Below are 19,776 nucleotides of genomic sequence, written 5' to 3' on the forward strand. Positions count from 1 at the left end.
GATATGTAATATCTTTAGTAATCAGAAAAATGTAAAACCACAATGAAATTTCAATTAGAAATCTATTAGAATAGCTAAAACGAAAAAGACTGACAATACCAAGCGTTAGTGAGGATTAAGGAGCAACTAAAACTGACACACATTGATGGTGGGACTGCAAATCCCACAACCACTTTAAAAACAGTTTGGTAGCTTTTTAAACACATACTAAACATATGACCCGACAGTTTCACTACCAGGTATCTACTGAAAAGAAACCAAAACATATGCCCATACAAAGATTTGTACATGAATGTTAACAGCAGCTTTATTCATTATAGCCAAAAATTGGAAACGACTAAAATGTCTATTAACAAGTAAATGGATAAATAAAAATAAACCGTGGTATACTCATACAATGAAATACTACTCAGCAATATAAAGGAACGATCCATTGCTATATGCAACAACATGGATTAGTCTCAAAAGAAAATATGATTCTATTTAGTAAAAAAATAAAAAACCAAAAACTCTTTACTTTTCAAATACTGAACTATTCCAATTTCACAATTTATATTAAAGTGCATATTTAAGGCTTGATACAACTTCCAAGCTACTTACATAACTCTAGCTTTAAAGGTTGCTCACAGTAGCCCTAATATTCTTCCAATTTCATGATTCAATTCCTGATTTTCAGATACATTATTTAAATCTCTCTGCTGCTTATTGTGTGATCATAAACATGAAACTTATCAAGAAAAGTTTTGTGATTACTTGATTTACATCCTTTAATTGCATATAATTAATTCAGTGACTTGAAACCAATTAAAATGTGGACTTTTTTACTTTTGACTGAAACTATATACCTTCTCCCTACAGTGACAATGGCAAATACAAAATTCAATGAGGTTTTCATGTAAATGCTTCTTATCAAAATATTCTTCTTTAAGTTTATTATTTCATTATTCTTTCATCTAGCTACATGAGATCAATATCATAAAATATCTTCAAAGTCGTGAATTTCGGCTCACCTAATGGACTGGCCCTACCCAACAACAGTAAGACCTCAGGCAACGTGTGACCCTGCACAGGCAGGGTGTTTGGGACCTCTGCAGCAGGATGAGCAAGTCCACCTTTGTGTGGCAGGATGTATGTGAGGGGTTGGCCTGTGTTGGCAGATTGTGTGGGGCCTCTGAGTGGATGGAGTGGGTCCACTTCAGTTGAGAGGGCGGGCGCAAAGGGCAGGACTGTGTAGACAAGGTGTGTAAGCATGTGGAGGTGAGACTTGTCAGCTGCAGCAGACTTGTGCTTCTCAGACAGCCATACAGGGGATCTGCCACACCTTTCAACGCCTGAAACAACAGAGTACTGCCACACCTAGGGCTGCCCCCACCCAGCTGAACTACTGAGAGAGCTGACAACTGCCTTGCAGGTCAGAGGCCTGCAGCAATTGCAAGCCCTGACCCTTGCAACCAGCCACATTGGAGGCCTAACGACTTAACAGAAAAACCACAGCAGGAATGTCCTATTAGACCTTGCATGCAACTGTGCTGGGGCTCCCTTCATCCAATAAAGTGACTGAAGGGACCACAGCGGCCACACACAGCTGAACCTTACACTCAGGCACCCAGGGGCAGAGACTAGCCTTCCTGTGCACCTGCAGTAAGAACAACCCTGACACAAGAGAAGAACACAAGTAACCCATAGAGGGGACAGCCCTGGAACATTTGGAACTGGTGATGAGAGGGAAGCACACTGCTTGGCCTCATAAGGAATCTCTTACAGAAGGCCACCTCTCCAAGACCAGGAAATGGAGCTGACCTACCTAAAACATAGATAGAAATACACAGATACATGCAACATGAGGAGACAAAGGCATATGTTCCAAATAAGCAAAGGACAAATAACCAGAAAAAGAACTAAACAAAACAGAGATAAACAAGATACATGATAAAGAGTACAAGCTAAGTCATAAGGATGCTCACTGATCTTGGGAGGAACAGAGAAAACTACAGTGAGGACTTCAACAAAGGACTGGAAAATATAAAAAATAACCAATCAGAACTGAAGAATAAAATAATGGAAATGAAAAACTTACCAGGGGAATCAATAGCAGGGTAGATGATACAGAAAAATGGATCAGTGAGGTGGGTGAAAGACTAAATCACCCAAGTTGAACAGAAACAACAAAAAAAAGAGTTAAAAAGAATGAGGACAGTCTAAGGGACGTCTAAGACAACATCAAATGCACTAACATCCATATTGTACCTGTCCCAGAAGGAGAAGAAAGAAACAATGGGGAAGAGAATCCATTCAAAGAAATAATCGCTGAAAACTATCCTAACCTAATGAAGGAAACAGACAATGAGCTACAGGAAGCACAGAGAGTACCAAACAAGATGAACCAAAAAGGTCCAGACCAAGACGCACTATAATTAAAATATGAAAGAAAAAATCCTACAGCCAAAAATACTCTACCCAGTAAAGTTATCATTCAGAATGGAAGGAGAAATAGTTTTCCAGACAAGTGGTATACCTAAAGGAAGCAGAAAAAGAAGAATAAAGCAAGCCCAAAATCAGCAGAAGGGAGGAAATAATAAAAATCAGAGTAGGAGTAAATAAAATAGAGGCTAAAAAAAAAAGAAAAAAATCAACATAACTAAGAGCTGGCTCTTTGAAAAGAACAAAATTGACACAGCTTTAACTAGACTCACCAAGAAAAAGAGAAGGCTCAAAGAAATAAAATCAGAAATGAAACAAAAGAGAAGAAATTACAATGGAGACCTCAGAAATACAAAAGATTATAAGAGAATGCTATGAAAAGCTATATGCCAACAAACTGGTTAATCTAGAAGAAAGGGAAAATTCTTAGAAGTATACAACCTTTCAAAACTAAATCAAGAAGAAATGGAGAATTTGAATAGACAAGTCACCAGTAAGGAGATCAAAACAGCAATCAAAAACCTCCCAAAAAATAAAAGTCCAGGACCAGACAGCTTCTCTGGTGCATTCTACCAACCAATCAAAGGAGATTTAACACCTATCCTTATCAAACTATTCCAGAAAATGGAAGAGGAGGGGAAGCTTCATAACTCATTCTACGAAGCCAGCATCATCCTGATAAGAAAACCAGACAAGGACAACACAAAAACATTACAGGCCACTATCACTGATGAACATTTATGTAAATATCCTCAACAAAATACTAGCAAATCGAATACAATAATACATTAAAAAGATCATACATCATGAGTGACGTCAGCATCATGGCAGAGTGAGCTTGCCCGGGACACTTTCCCCTCCAACATACAACAAAAAGGAGCAACCATATTCCAACAGAAAATACCCTAATAGCACAGGAATCCGTGGAGACTCACGGCAGCCACACGACAGAGGGTGGAGAGGCTGGAGTCCCCCTCAGAGGAGCTGGAACGGGATAAGAGAATTTGCTCCTTCCCCTAAAGACTGAGATCACAGCCTCAAAGGCTCTGTGAGGGAAGGAGCGGTGCAAGGGTCGCACATCCACAGGATCACCCAGGACTCCCTTGGGCCCTTGTGGCCTAGGGGGAAGCACTCTAACAGAGTAAAAGCTTTTGTGCAGGGTGACCTCATCAAGCCAAGACCCCAGGAGACCAGATAGTGAGAGCTGATAAGGAAACCAGGGACTGCACGCAGGAGAAAGCACCCCTCCTCTGACCCACACTGCACCAAACCATCCTGCCTGAAGGCGGAAGGCTCAGAATATATAGCTCTCAACCCCCATCCAGTGGCATTAGGCTGTAACTGCAACTGAATAATATCACAATGGGAAAACCCCGTTCTTCCACCATCAGGCAATTCATCAAATCTCCAGAACAGAGGGAAAACAATAAATAACCAGAATTCAGTCCTGAGGAAGCAGAAATAAGTAAACTAAATGATGATGAATTCAAAATAGCTATCATCAAAAAACTCAGTGAGGTAAAGGAGAATATACATAAAAGAGAATATACACAAACAATTCAACAAGTTCAAGAGCTACTTCACAAAAGAGATCGAAACTATAAAGAAGAATCAATCAGAAATACTAGAGAAAAGACAGAATGGAAGAGATAAAACAAAATACAGATTCCCTGAATGCTCAAGTAGACACCATAGAGGAGCAAATCAGCATAATTGAAGATAGACATCTTGAAGTGCTCCAGACAGAGGAGGAGAGAGAACTGAGACTAAAAATAAATGAAGAAAGTTCTGAGACATATACAACTCAATGAGGAAATGCAACATAAGAATTATACGTATTAAAGAAGGTGAAGGGAAGGAGGATGGAGCAGAAAGCATGCTCAAAGAAATAATAGCACAGAATTTCCCAAATCTAGGGAATGAAAGGGAAATGTGTGTGGAGGAAGCTTTCAGATCTAGATTTGTCAATGTAAAAAGACCTACTGCAAGGCATACAGCAGTAAAACTGGCAAAAGTGAATGACAAAGAAAGAACACTCAGGGCAGCAAAGCAGAAGAAAATAACCTACAAAGGAACCCCTAACAGACATTCAGCAGATTTCTCTGCAGAAACCTTACAGGCCAGGAGAGAATAGAATGACATATTCAAAACTTTAAAAGATAAAAATCTTCAGCCAAGAATACGCTATCTAGCAAAGATATCCTTCAGATACGAGGGAGAAATTAAAGCTTTCTCAGACAAACAAAAACTAAGGGACTTGTTAGCCATGAGACCACCACCTACAAGAAATCCTCAAGAAGGCCCTCATATCTGAAAAAAGAAAAAAGGGGACAGAGGGGTCACAAAATACAGAGTAAGGAGACAAACAGATAGAATCCGAATAGGACAGCAAATATTCAACTACAGCATTAGGCTAAAGGGAAGGAAAACAAAAAACAAAGACAATCTTGTCACTTTAACCACAAACTCACGACACAAGTTGGAATAAGATATGAGAATAATAACTTAGGAGGGGAGGAGGAAAGGGACTGCATCAGTTTAGACTAAGGAAATAAGAGGCCATCAGAAAATGGACTATGTTATGCACGAAATCCTGAATACAAACTTCAGGGCAGCCACTAAACTAAAAAGCAGAACAGACACACAAAAAAATAAATGAGGAAAAAGCTAAGAAACACAGTATAAAAAACTGCATAAGTCAATGAGTAGACCAAACACACACGACAAGAAACAAAGGAAATGCAGGAAAACCAGAAAACGAGTGACAGAATGACAGCATTAAGCCCTCATACATCAATAATCACCTTCAATGTAAATGGATTGAACTCTCCAATAAAAAGACACAGAGTGGCAAGACAGATTAAAGAACAAGATCCAACAATTTGTTGCCTCCAGGAAACACAGCTCAGCTCCAATGACAAATACTGGCTCAGAGTGAAGGGGTGGAAGACGATACTCCAAGCTAATAGCAAACAAAAGAAACCAGGTGTTGCAATACTTATATCAGACAAAGTAGACTTTAAAATAAGGCAGGTAAAGAGAGACAAAGAGGGGCAATATATAATAATTAAAGGGACATTCCATCAAGAAGAAACAACGCTTATAAATATCTATGCACCCAACACAGGAGCACCAAAGTTCATAAAGCAACTATTAACAAACCTCAAAGAAAATATTAAAAATAACACAATAATAGTAGGAGACCTCAAGACCCCGCTCACATCATTGGACAGATCATCCAGACAGAAAATCAACAAGGAAACAGTGGAATTAAATGAAAAGCTAAAACAGTTGGACTTAACAGACATACAGAGAACACTGCATCCAAAAACAGAAGAATACACATTCTTCTCAAGTGCGCACAGAACATTCTCAAGGATAGACCATATGTTGGGAAACAAGGCAAGGCTCTATAAATTTTTTAAACATTGAGATAATAACAAGCATCTTCTCTGATCATAATGGTATAAAGCTAGAAATTAATGACAAGAAAAAAGCTGAGAAAGGGACAAAGATGTGGAAACTAAACAACATACTATTGAACAACCAATGGATCATTGAAGAAATTAAAGAAGAAATCAAAAAATATCTGGAGACAAATAAAAATGATAACATGCCATACCAACTCATGTGGGATGCAGCAAAAGCTGTACTGAGAGGGAAATTCAATGCAATACAGGCACACCTTAACAAACAAGAAAAATCCCAAATAAGCAATCTCAAATTACACCTAACTGAATTAGCAAAAGAAGAACAAACAAAGCCCAAAATCAGCAGAAGGAGAGAAATAATAAAAATCAGAGCAGAAATAACTACTATTGAAACAAAAAAGGCAGCAGAAAGGATCAATGAAACAAAGAGCTGGTTCTTTGAGAAGATAAATAAAATTGACAAACCCCTAGCCAGACTTACAAAGAAAAAAGATCAACCCACAACTAAAATACACAACTATGTACTGGGGGGATTTGGGGAGAAAAAGCAGACAGAAAAAAAGAAAAAAAAGAAAGAAAAAAGAAGATTGGCAACAGTTGTTAGCTCAGGTGCCGATCTTTAAGAAAAAAAAAAAGAAGACTGGCAACAGCTGCTAGCTCAAGGTGCCAATCTTTAAAAAAAAAAAAAGAAAAAAGATCATACATCATGATCAAGTGGGATTTATTCCAGGGATGCAGGGATGGTTTGACATCAGCAAATTAATCAATATGATACAGCACATTAACAAAATGAAGAATAAACATCACATAATCTCAACAAATGCAGAGAAAGCACTGGACAAGATATAGCATTCATTTATGATAAAAATTGTGAATAAAATGGGTACAGAAAGTACCTCAACATAATAAAAGCTACATATGACAAACCCACAGCTAATATCATACTCAACAGAGAAAAACTGAAATCTATCCCTCTAAGAACAGGAACCAGACAAGGACGCTCACTTTCACCACTCTTATTTAACATAGTACTGGAAGTCCTAGCCAGAGCAATCAGGCAAGAAAAAGAAATAAAAGGGATCCAAATTGGAAAAGAAGAAGTGAAACTGTCACTATTTGCAGATGACACAATTTTATATCTAGAAAACCCTAAATAATCCACAGAAACTTTTAGAAATAATAAATGAATATAGTAAAGTTGCAGGATACAAAAATCAACATACAAAAATCAATTCCATTTCTATATCCTAACAATGAAGTAACACAAAGAGAAATCAAGAATACAATCTCATTTACAATTCCAACAAAAAGAATAAAATAGCTAGGAATAAATTTAACCAAAGTGGTGAAAGATCTGTACACTCAAAGCTATAAACATTGTTGAAAGAAAATGAAGACGACAAAAGGAATGGGAAGACATTCTGTGCTCTTGGCTTGCAAGAATTAACATAGTTAAAATGTCCATACTTCCTAAAGCAGTCTACACATTCAAGGCAATCTCTATCAAACTTTCAACAACATTGTTTACAGAAATAGAACAAAGAATCCTAAAACTTACATAGAACAAAAGACCCCAAATAGGCAAAGGAATCCTAAGAAAAAGAACAAAGCTGGACGTATCACACTCCCTGATTTCAAAATATACTATAAAGCTATAGTAACTAAAACAGCATGCAACTGGCACAAAAAAGACACAAGCATCAATGGAACAGAATCAAGAGCCCAGAAAAAACCCACACATCTATGGATAACTAATGTTCAACAAGGGAACCAAGAACATACAATGGAGAAAGGAAAGTCTCTTCAACAAATGGTGTTAGGAAAACTGGACAGCCACATGCAAAAGAATGAAAGTAGACCATTATCTTACACCATACACAAAAATTAACTCAAAATGAATTAAAGACTTGAATGTAAGATCTGAAACTATAAAACTTCCAGAAAAAACACAGGCAGTACACTCTTCTAACATCAGTCTTAGCAGCATACTATCAAATACCATGTCCGACCAGACAAGAGAAACAAAAGAAAAAATAAACAAATGGGATTGCATCAAACTAAAAAGCTTCTGCACAGCAAAGGAAATCATCAACAAAATGAAAAGACAATCCAACAATTAGGAGAAGATATGTGCAAACTATCTATCTGATAAGGGGTTAATACCCAAAATATACAAAAAACTCAGACATCTCAACAACAAAAAACTTACTATCCAATTAAAAAATAGCCAAAAGATATGAACAGGCATTTTTCCAAAGAAGATATACAGATAGCCAACAAGCACATGAAAAGATGTTCAACATCACTAATTATTAGGGAAATGCAAATCAAAACTACAATGAGAGGGCCGGCCCGGTGGCACAGCGGTTAAGTACACACGTTCCTCTTTGGTAGCCCAGGGTTCCCCGGTTTGGATCCCGAGTGTGGACATGGCACCACGTGGCAAGCCATACTATGGTAGGCATCCCACATATAAAGTAAAGGAAGATGGGCACAAATGTTAGCTCAGGGCCAGTCTTCCCCAGAAAAAAGAGGAGGATTGGCAGATGTTAGCTCAGGGCTAAACTTCCTCGGGAAAAAAATAAAATTTACAGTGAGATATCACCTCATGCTCATCAGAATGGCTATAATTAACAAGAGAGAACAAATGATGGAGAGGATGTAGAGAAAAGGGAACCCTCATGCACTGCTGGTGGGAGTACAAACTGATGCAGCCACCCTGGAAAACAGTAGGTACATCCCTCAAAAATTTAAGAATAGAACTACCATATGATGCAGCTATTCCACTGTGATGTATTTATCCAAAGAACATGAAAGCACAAATGGGTAAAGATACATGCACCCCTATGTTCATCGCAGCATTATTCTCAATAGCCAAGATTTGGAAACAATCTAAGTGCCCATCAAGGGACGAATGGACAAAAAAGATGTGGTATAGATACACAGCTGGAACACTACTCAGCCATAAGAAATGATGAAATCTTGCCATTTGCGACAACATGGATGGACCTTGAGGGTATTGGGCTAACTCAAACAAGTCAGACAGAGAAAGTCATATACCATATGATCTCACTCATAAGTAGAAGATAAAAACAACAAATATATAGATACAGAGATTAGATTGGTGGTTACCAGAGGGGAAGAGTGGAGGGAGGGGGGCAAAGGGGTTACTGGGGACATGTGTCTGATAATGGATGGTAGTTAGTTTTTGGGTGGTGAACATGATGTAGTCTAAACAGAAATTGAGGTATAACGATGTACACCTGAAATTTATATAGTTATAAAGCAACGTTACCCCAATAAAAGAAAAACAACCTTTTAGCAATAGGTCCTCCTCTTGTTATTAAGAACATATTGTACGTAAAATAGTCTTTGTTCCTTACTAAGCATTATTACCAATAAATTAAAGCTAAGGCAACAAAAAAGGAAAGAAAAAATTTAGATGGTGGTTGCTAGGGGTTGGGTGTGGGGGAAACATGGGAGTTATTCTTTAACAGGTATAGAGGTTCAAGTTTCACAAAACCAAATGAGTTATGGAGATGGATGGTGGTGATGACTGTACAGCATTATAAATATAGTTAATAACATTAAACTGTACACCTAAAAAATAGAATGGTAAATTTAATCCTACATGTATTTTACCACAATAAAAAATATTGGGAAAAAAATTTTAACATAGTACATAACTTTTCTTTGTCTTCCCACAACATGCTGCACATATCTCTAACAGTGCTTTTAACAGTATTATGAAAGTGCCTGTTTAAAGTACTCTCTCCCTAAAAAGAGTACTATAAGCTTGTCAAAGTTAGTTTCTCCAGTGTCTAGTGGAGAAGTGCCTGTTCCAAGATAGGTAGGAGGCCGCAGAAGGTGGTCACTGAGGATCAGGCTCTGAAGTTAGGTTGCTGGGGTCTGTATACCAATTCCATCATTTACTAGCTCTGTGAACTTGAGCAAGTCACTAAATCTCTCGAAGCCTCAGATTTCTCATGTGAGACAGAAATAAAAATACTATTATTCCATTGGGTTGTTACAAGGATTTAAAATAATACACAAAATTTATATTATTGTTGAATATATATACTGTTATTAAAATCACTCAACAGTAAATTTTGTGGAACTAAATAAACACTTTGAACTCTTTAACATTATCCCATGACAGTTAAATTTAATGAAGCTAATAATTTCTGTCTATTCATCAAAACAAAGGCTAGGATCTCTAATTACATTAGGCTAACTCTAGAAAAACCATACACTCTAAAATTTGCACTTCCTTACTCTGGATTTCCTTGACATGAAAATAGTTGCATTTGTTTCAACCACAAACCAAAGATTTCACAAATTGCCTTCATTCTAGAGACCCTCATCAAGTACATTTTACCTTCTACATTTTATAAATCTTAAGAGAGTGACAAATTAAAACATAAAAACCATATTTTAATATAATGTATATAGTCTCAAGAAACCAACTCACTTAAGAACCCTATTCCATACTTACTCCAGTGGCTCGTTTCAGTGACAGTATTTTTTTTAATAAGCCTTCGCTGAAAGGTCATTTCCTACAATAATTAAGATGGAAACTCATTGCATGGCATTAAGAACAAGTTCATTAAAGGAATGAAACACAGAAAGCACATGATTATATGTAAAGTAGTCCTGTTTCATTTTATGTATGAGTAAACAAAAATGTAACCATAAACAAACCAAAATTCTATCCTATGGCTAAGCAGAATAAAATTGCCTATTTTGAGAGACAATAAAATGTAGGTTTCAATTGTCACTTACAGATTCCTTTTTCTCTCTTCTCCCAAATTACAGGTACAATGTAAGTTATTAAAGATTTAACATATAAAAGTTTAAATACTGCAAAACTTTTACAGACTCGTTATTTCACTAAGTTATTTCCGATCTTTATTTGGATAAAGAATTCCCTCAATTTAAGTAAACGGATTCTTACCTCCTGATTAAATTTATGTGCCATCTCATTGAGAAGCGAAGAAAAGAAACTAGTGTTTTGTAGCAGGACTCGGCCCATAACCCCGAGATACGTTGACATCACTACAGGATACCTCTGTACAAGTAAAATATAGCACATGTGAAATTTTGTTAGGGTACAACTATAAACAATTATAAATAATCATTGACATAGTAACAGTCAACAGGAATATGAAATAACAATATTCTCCTTCATATTGTTTCTTTAGAATGAACTGCCAATATTGCCTAAATTCTAACTTACTAAATACATAGGTCATACAATGTAAACTATATGCATTACATATACATTTATATGGATTACATATGTATACATAACAGAGAGAGGGAAAGAAAGAAAGAATAATGGCATATTTATATATTTATATTACTTTAAATGCTCCTAACATACATAGTTACATGGATCTAGTTAAAAGCTCAACTAAATAACCAGTGTTTTCATATATTCAGTATCTAATAAAACTATTACTATTTTTTTCCCATCCCTCTGCTTGAAATCTTTGTGTATGAATACACATGCATATAAGTGGAAAAGATAAGACAGCACTTTCCTGTGTGGAGAAAGGAAAATTGTATAACTGCCCTAAATTTACTTAATTTACTTCAAACTGGTCCAAAAATAAGAAAAGCTTTCCTTTTATAGCTAACAATGAAGAATAATGTTCCAATGAAGAAGGAAAATAATTAAAACTAGAACCCTAGAGTTCAACACTATCCTGAGAAGTTTAAGAAAAATCTTACCTCCCCTTCTATAATACCTCTGAAAACATAGGGCAGAATTGGTTGAAACATTTGCGGGCCTAATACTGGGTTCACTTTAAGGGCGTTTTCCACAACCTAAAACCCAGAAAGAGACATTGGTAATACTTGATAATGCAAGTCATTGCTTCACGCAAAACACAGGTAAAGAAAATAATGTATCAAACATCACATACTAAATGTGAGAATACATATAAGTACATGAGATATTCAATATTCCAGGACTCGACACACTTTTACAAGATAATTCATTAAAAATTGTAATTTGATATACAGCGTATAATATTTAGACATAGCTGTGCTTCTCACATAGACAATCACATTCTGCTAACATAGGTATCACGCTGTTAATTCAATTCTTATCTTTGCATTTTAAACAAATAATCCTTACAAATTGTTGTACTAACAGAGGCGGCAAAAGGCAGTGCAAAGTATTGGCTTTTAACAGTGAAAAGGAAAGTTAGCAACAACTATACTCACTGTCCAAAAATAAATCTACATTTAGGTTTATCAATAAATTGGATGAAAAAGAGCATGTTGTATATGTACTGCATATTTATTAAATGAGAAATCATCTTGTTTTATTTCTAATATAATCATATAGATTATTAATCATGACCACTGACTTTAATGGCAAAATTCTGAAATATAAATTATTTTATATGAGTGAGATGGGTTCCCTCAAAGGTAGCATGAAATAAAAAATGGGATAGAATTTTTTTGTTTGTTTACTTTTATCTTTAGGGAGAGGAAGGCAGTGATTAGGAAGCACCAATGAGAACCAAGAAGAAATCTACTACATTTCCAGAGGCCCCACTGCTCAAAGGGTAGGAATGAGAAGACACCATTTGAGAAGGCTGTGGGCAAGTACTAACCTCAAGGCAGAGCCAAGTTTCTCTTAAAACGTTCAGCAATGTTTCCTAAGATTGACAACTGGCATTCTGAGTAGGACAAGTGTTTATTGTGTGGGACTACTTCATGCATGGGCAGGCGGGTGCTCATAGCATCTCCGATCTCTGCTCATTCTGTGCTAAAAGTGTGCTCCAAACACTATGACAATCAAATACACCTCCATGCATTTTAAAACATTCCCAAGGAGGGCGGGGTATAATTTTAAAGGGAATGAGAGATGAATATTGGAAGCCACAAAGAAGAAATTCAATACATAACTGACTTATCATAACATAGAAAGTTGAAACCTAGGTTGCAACGGAGAAAGTTGAAACCTAGGTTGCAACGGAGAAAGCTGAAAAGCAACTTGATTTACATCACGTATCTTCGCTGTACCTCACCTCACCACAATACACAGGAATTAGCAGAACCATATACCTTTGGAAAGGAGGGTAAAAGAAAACAAAAATAAGACTGGTTGAAAGTCTATTTAAGAAACATTGTGAGAGATCTCGTCAAGATGGCGGTGTAGGCAGATTCTGAACTCATCTCCTCCCACAAACACAATCAGGTTAAATCTATTCTTGGAATAATTACACTGCAGAGAAAACCAAAAACTGAGTAAAAAGAACCCCCCTCAAGAAGGGACAGTCCTGACTGAGGCATAAGAGGCCAAAATCCCTTCTGGAGAGAAAAGACCCACCTTCATGAGCACAGAGCTTCACAGCTGACTGGGCAGGAGCCACCCTAAGGTACTCAGCTCTCCCTGGAGAAGCGGGGACTTGAGCAGGCGCATGTTACTGTTACCAGCATCCTTCAGACTGAGCACAACTGAGACAAGTGTCATACTAGCTGGGTTCACCAGGTAGCAACTGCAAAGGGGGAAAACCCCCAGAAAAGCTACTGGATGAAAGACGAAAAAAGCCAGCTCTTAAAGGACCCATGCACAAATTCACCCATCTCGGAGAGCAAGCTAAAATCACCAGAAAGCAAGCCGCACAGTCCTTTGGTGAAAAAAGACTCAACTGGTAGGCTCTAGGTGCGTCATGGTGAGAGGTGAGACCTCTCCAGAGACTGAGACATTGCTGGTGGCCATTGTTGTGACCTAGCACAGGCATGCTGGCAGATGGCATTGAAATTCTTCCCCAGGCCTGTTAGCCTAGGGGTCTACCACACCTGCTACAGCACAGTTCAGCCAGGGCAGGCAGCCTGCCCTAGGGACTGGCCCCACCCAACAGCTAGCCCTCAAGCTACTTGTCTGCCTGCATAGACTGGGTACCTTGATCCTCTACAGGCAGGTGAGTGTGTCCACCTCTGTGGGGCAGGGCCTGTTCAAGGACCAGGTGAACTGTGGGGGGCACTGGTGGAGGGGTGGGGGCCTCCGCAGTGGGTGACCAGGTACACTCGAGAGTGTCGAGAAGTGTACACGGACCAGGACTATGTTGACAGTGAGTGTGGACCTGTGGGTGGTGGGGCTTATAAGCGGTAGAAGACCTGTGCTTCAGAAACAGCCACAAAGAGGATTGGCCGACCTCCCAAAGCCTGAAACAACTGGGTGCTCCCCTGCCTAGGGCCAGCCCCATTCAGCTGCAATCCTAAGAGAGCAAACAACAGCCTTGCTGGCTTGAGACTTACAGCAACTATAACCCCAGGAGCATAGCAACCAGCTGCACTGGCTACCTACTCAATTAACAGGAAAACTGGAACAGGAGTGCACTATTAGACGTTGTAGCCAATGGTGCTGGGGTTCCCCAAACCCAACTTACAAACAGCCAGCCAGGGAGGGAATTACTAGACTCCCTGGGAACCTGCAGTAAGAGCAACCCTGCCACAGCAGAACACAAGTAGCCCACACAGGGGTCACTCCTGGAACATCTGGACTGATGATGAGAGGGAAGCATACTGCTGGGCCTCAAAAGGTATCTCTTACAAAAGACCACCTCTCCAAGATCAGAAGACATAGCTGGCTCACCTAATACACAGAAAGAGGCAAAACGAGGCACAGAGGCATAAAGGAATACATTCAAAGCAAGGGAACAGGAGAAAACCCCAGAAAAAGAACTAAATAAAACAGAAATAAGCAATCTACCTGACAAATAGTTCAAAGAAAAACTCATAAGGATATTCACTGATACTGGGAGAAGACTGGATGAACACAGTGAGAATGTCAACAGAGAATTGGAAAATATAAAAAAGAACCAATCAGATATGAAGAATACAATACTGGAAATGAAAAAATTACTAGAAGGACTCAGTAGCAGAATAGATGATAAATAAGAATGGATCAGTGAGCTGGATGAAAGACTAGAGAAGTCACTGAAGCTGAAGAGATAAAAGAAAAAAGAACTAAAAAGAAGGAGAACAGACTAAGGGAACTCTGGGACAATATCAAGCACACTAACATTCATATTTATATGTGTCCCAGAAGGAGAAGAGAGAGACAAGGGAGCAGGGAATCTATTTGAAGAAATAACAGCTGAAAACTTTTCGAACATAAGGAAGGAAACAGACATCCAAGTACAGGAAACACAGAGAGCACCAAACAAGATAAACCCAAAGAGGCCCACACTAAGACACATTATAATCAAAATGTCCAAAATTAAAGATAAAGAGAGAATCCTAAAAGCAGCAAGAGAAAGGCGACAAGTGACATACAGAGGAATGCCCATAAGGCTATCAGTGGACTTCTCAGCCGAAACCCTACTGGTTGGAAGACACTGGCATGACATATTTAAAGTGCTGACAGGAAAAAAGCTACGGCCAAGAATACTCTATCCAGCAGGTTATTATTCAGAATGGAAGGAGAGATAAAGACCTTCCAAGACAAGCAAAAATTAAAGTTTATCACCAAGAACACAGTTCTACAAGAAATGCTGAAGGGACTTATTTAATTGGGAAAGAGAAGACCACAAATAGGGATAAGAAAGTTATCAAAAGAAAAACAAAGGCCAAAAAATCACTGGTAAAGGCAAAAATATAGTAAAGGTAGCAGATCAACCACCTATGAAGATAATATGAAGGTTAAAAGACAAAAGTACTAAAATTAGCTATTTCAATAATAAGAAGGTAATATATAGACGCACACAACAAGAGATTAGATACGACTTCAAAACATAAAACGTGGGAAGAGGGGAGTAAAAGACTAGAGCTTTCAGAAAGTGGTCAAGCTAGGGGCTGGCCCCGTGCCCAAGTGGTTAAGTTCGTGCACTCCGCTGCAGGCGGCCCAGTGTTTCACTGATTCGAATCCTGGGTGCGGACATGGCACTGCTTACCAAACCACGCTGAGGCAGCGTCCCACATGCCACAACTAGAAGGACCCACAACAAAGAATATACAACTATGTACCGGGGGGCTTTGGGGAGAAAAAGGAAAAAAATAAAATCTTTAAAAAGAAAAAAAAAAAGAAAGAGGTCAAGCTAAAGAGACTACCAACTCAATATAGATTGCTATATATGTAGAATATTATATAGGAACCTCAAGGTAATCACAAACCAAAAACCTATAATAAATAAATAAGAGGGAAGAAATCAAACATATTACTAAAGAAAGCCATCAAACCACAAGGGAAGAGAGTAAGAGAAGAAGAAAGGAACAGAGACGTACTAAAACACCCAGCAAAAAAAAAAACAAAATGGCAATAAATACATATTTATCAATAGCTACTTTAAATGTCAATGGACTAAATGTTCCAATCAAAAGACACAGGGTGGCAAATCGGATAAAAAAACAAGATCCATACATATGCTGCATACAAGAGACACACTTCAGACCTAAAGACACTCACAAACTGAAAGCAAAAGGATGGGAAAAGATGCACCATGCAAATGGCAAAGAAAAGAAACTGGGGGTAGCAATACTTCTATCAGACAAAATAGACTTTAAAACAAACACTGTAACAAAAGACAAAGGGGGCAACACATAATAATAAAGGGACCAATCCAACAAGAAGATATAACACTTGTAAATATCTATGCACCCAACATAGGAGCACCTAAATATAAAGCAATTATTAACAGACAAAAAGGAGAACTACATAGCAACATAATAACAGGAGGGGAATTTAACACTAAATTTACACCAATGGATAGATCATCCAAACAGAATATCAGTAAGGAAACATTGGCCTTAAACGACACATTAGATGAGATGGACTTAGTAGATATATATAGAATATCCCATTGAAAAACGACAGAATACACCTTCTTTTCAAATGCATATGGAACATTCTCCAGTATTGATCACATATTAGTCCACAAAGCAAGTCTCAATAAATTTAAGAAGATGGAAATAATACCACGCATTTATTTTAACCACACAGGTATGAAACTATAAATCAACTACAGGAAGAAAAGCAGAAAAGCCACAAAAATGTGGAGATTAAACAAAATGCTACTGAACAACCACTGGGTCAATGAAGAAATCAAAGGAGAACTAAAAAATGACCTGGAGACAAATAAAAATGAAAATGCAACCCACCAAACTCTATGGGATACAGCAAAAGAGGTTCTAAGGGGGAAGTTTATAGCAATTCAGGTCTACCTGAACAAACAAGAAAAATCCCAAATAAACAACCTAACAGTTCACCTAAAGGAACTGGAAAAAGCAGAACAAAGCCTCAAATCATCAGAAGGAAGGAAATAATAAAAATCAGAGCAGTAATAAACAAAATAGAAACTAAAAAAACAACAGAAAAAAATCAATGAAACCAAGAGCTGGTTCTCTGAAAAGATAAACAAAATTGACAAACCTTTAGCTAGACTCACCAAGAAAAAGAGAGAAGGCTCAAATAAATAAAATCAGAAATGAAAGAGGAGAAATTACAATAGACACATCAGAAATACAAAATATTGTAAGAGAATATTCTGAAAAGCTATAGACCAAGAAATTGGATAACCTAGAAGAAATGGGTAAATTCTTAGACTCATACAACCTTCCAAAACTGGATCAAAAAGAAGTAGAGAATTTGAATAGACCAATCACCAGTAAGGAGATCAAAACATTAATCAAAAACATCCCCAAAAATAAAAGTCCAGGACCAGACGGCTTCCCTGGTGAATTCTATCAAACATCAAAGAAGACTTAATACCTATCCTTCTCAAACTGTTGCAAAAGATTGAAGAGGAGGAGAGGCTTCCTAACTCATTCTACAAAGCCCACATTATTCTGATACCAAAACCACACAAGGACAACACAAGAAAAGAAAATTACAGGCCAATATCACTGATGAACATAGATGCAAAAATCCTCAACAAAATACTAGCAAATCAAATACAACAATACATTAAAAAGATCATGATCAAGTGGATTTTATTCCAGGGATGCAGGGATGGTTCGACATCCGCAAATCTATCAACGTGATGCACCACATTAACAAAATGAAGAATAAAAATCACATGATCATCTCAATAGATGCAGAGAAACCACTTGGCAAGATACAGCATCCATTTATGATAAAAACTCTAAATAAATTGAGTATAGAAGGAAAATACCTCAACATAATAAAGGCCATATATGACAAATCAACAGCTAATATCATTCTCCATGGAAAAAACCTGAAAACTATCCCTCTAAGAACAGGGACCAGACAAGGATGCCCACTTTCACCACTCTTATTTAACATGGTATTGGAAGTCCTAGCCAGAGCAATCAGGCAATAAAAAGAAATAAAAGCGATCCAAATCGGAAAAAAAGTGAAACTGTCACTTTTTGCAGATGACGTGACTCTATATACAGAAAACCCTAAAGAATTCACTAAAAAACTTTTAGAAATAATAAACGAACACAGTCAAGTCATAGGATACAATATCAACATACCAAACAGTTGCATTTCTATACACTAACAACAAAGTAGCAGAAAGAGAGATTAAGAATACAATCCCACTTACAATTGCAACAAAAAGAATAAAATACCTAGGAATAAACTTAACCAAAGAGGTGAAAGATGTGTATACCAAAAACTATAGAACACTGTTGAAAGAAAGTGAAGATGACACAAAGAAATGGAAAGATATTCCATGCTCTTGGATTGGAAGAATTAACACAGCTAAAATGTCCATACTTCCTAAAGCAATCTATAGATTCAATGCAATCCCTATCAAAGTTCCAACGACATTTTTCACACAAATAGAACAAAGAATCCTAAAATATATATGGAACAACAAAAGACCCCAATAGCCAAAGGAATTCTGAGAAAAAGAACAAAGCTGGAGTTATCACACTCCCTGATTTGAAAATATACTACAAAGCTATAGTAACCAAAACAGCATGGTACTGGCACAAAAATAGACACACAGATCAATGGAACAGAATCGAGAGCCCAGAAAGAAACCCACATCTCTATGGACAGCTAATTTTCAACAAGGCAGCCAAGAGTATACAATGGAGAAAGGAGAATCTCTTCAATAAATGGTGTTGGGAAAACTGGACAGTCATATGCAAAAGAATGAAAGTAGACCATTATCTTACACCATACACAAAAACTAACTCAAAATGGATTAAAGACTTGAATTAACACCTGAAACCATGAAACTTCTACAAGAAAATATAGGCAGTATGCTCTCTGACATCAATCTTAGCAGCATATTTTCAAGTACCATGTCTGACTGGGCAAGGGAAACAAAAGAAAAAAGAACAAATGGAACTACATCAAACTAAAAAGCTTCTGCACAGCAAAGGAAACCATGAAAAAAAGAAAAAGACAACCTAACAACTGGGAGAAGATATTTGCAAACCATATATCGGATAAGGGGGTTAATATGCAAAATACATAAAGAACTCATACATCTCAACAACAAAAAAACCAACAACCCAATTAAAAAATGGGCAAAAGATCTGAACAGAGATTTCTCCAAAGAAGATATGCAGATGGCCAACAGGCAATGAAAAGATGTTCAACATCATTACCCATAAGGGAAATGCAAATCAAAACTACAATGAGATTTCACCTTACTCTGGTCAGAACGGCTATAATTAACATGACAGGAAACAAGTGTTGGAGAGGATGTGGAGAGAAGGGAACCCTCGCACACTGCTAGTGGGAGTGCAAACTGGTGTAGCCACTATGCAAAACAGTATAGAGTTTCCTCAGAAAATTAAGAACAGATCTACCATATGATCCAGCTATTCCACTGCTGGGTATTTTTCCAAAGAACTTGAAAACACAAATGCATCAAGATACATGCACCCCTATGTCCATCACAGCATTATTCATAATAGCCAAGACTCGGAAGCAACCTAGGGACGAATGGATAAAGAAGATGTGGTGTACATACACAGTGGAATA

The 19,776-nt window shown here is 37.5% G+C and overlaps 1 protein-coding gene across 2 annotated transcripts in view; it reads right to left on the reverse strand.

Moving 5' to 3' along the window:
- The window catches only part of IPO11 (importin 11), a 224,076-nt gene that overhangs the window by 88,580 nt on the left and 115,720 nt on the right, over positions 1–19,776 (reverse strand). For both annotated transcript variants that reach the window (XM_014848523.3, XM_014848524.3), the window contains exons 25-26: positions 11,586–11,681; positions 10,807–10,920 (exon numbers count right to left, since the gene is read on the reverse strand). In XM_014848523.3, the coding sequence (XP_014704009.1) occupies positions 10,807–10,920; positions 11,586–11,681 (210 nt within the window). The remainder of the gene's footprint in view (positions 1–10,806; positions 10,921–11,585; positions 11,682–19,776) is intronic.

Source organism: Equus asinus, chromosome 10 (assembly GCF_041296235.1).
Source record: "Equus asinus isolate D_3611 breed Donkey chromosome 10, EquAss-T2T_v2, whole genome shotgun sequence".
Taxonomy (NCBI): Eukaryota; Metazoa; Chordata; class Mammalia; order Perissodactyla; family Equidae; genus Equus; species Equus asinus.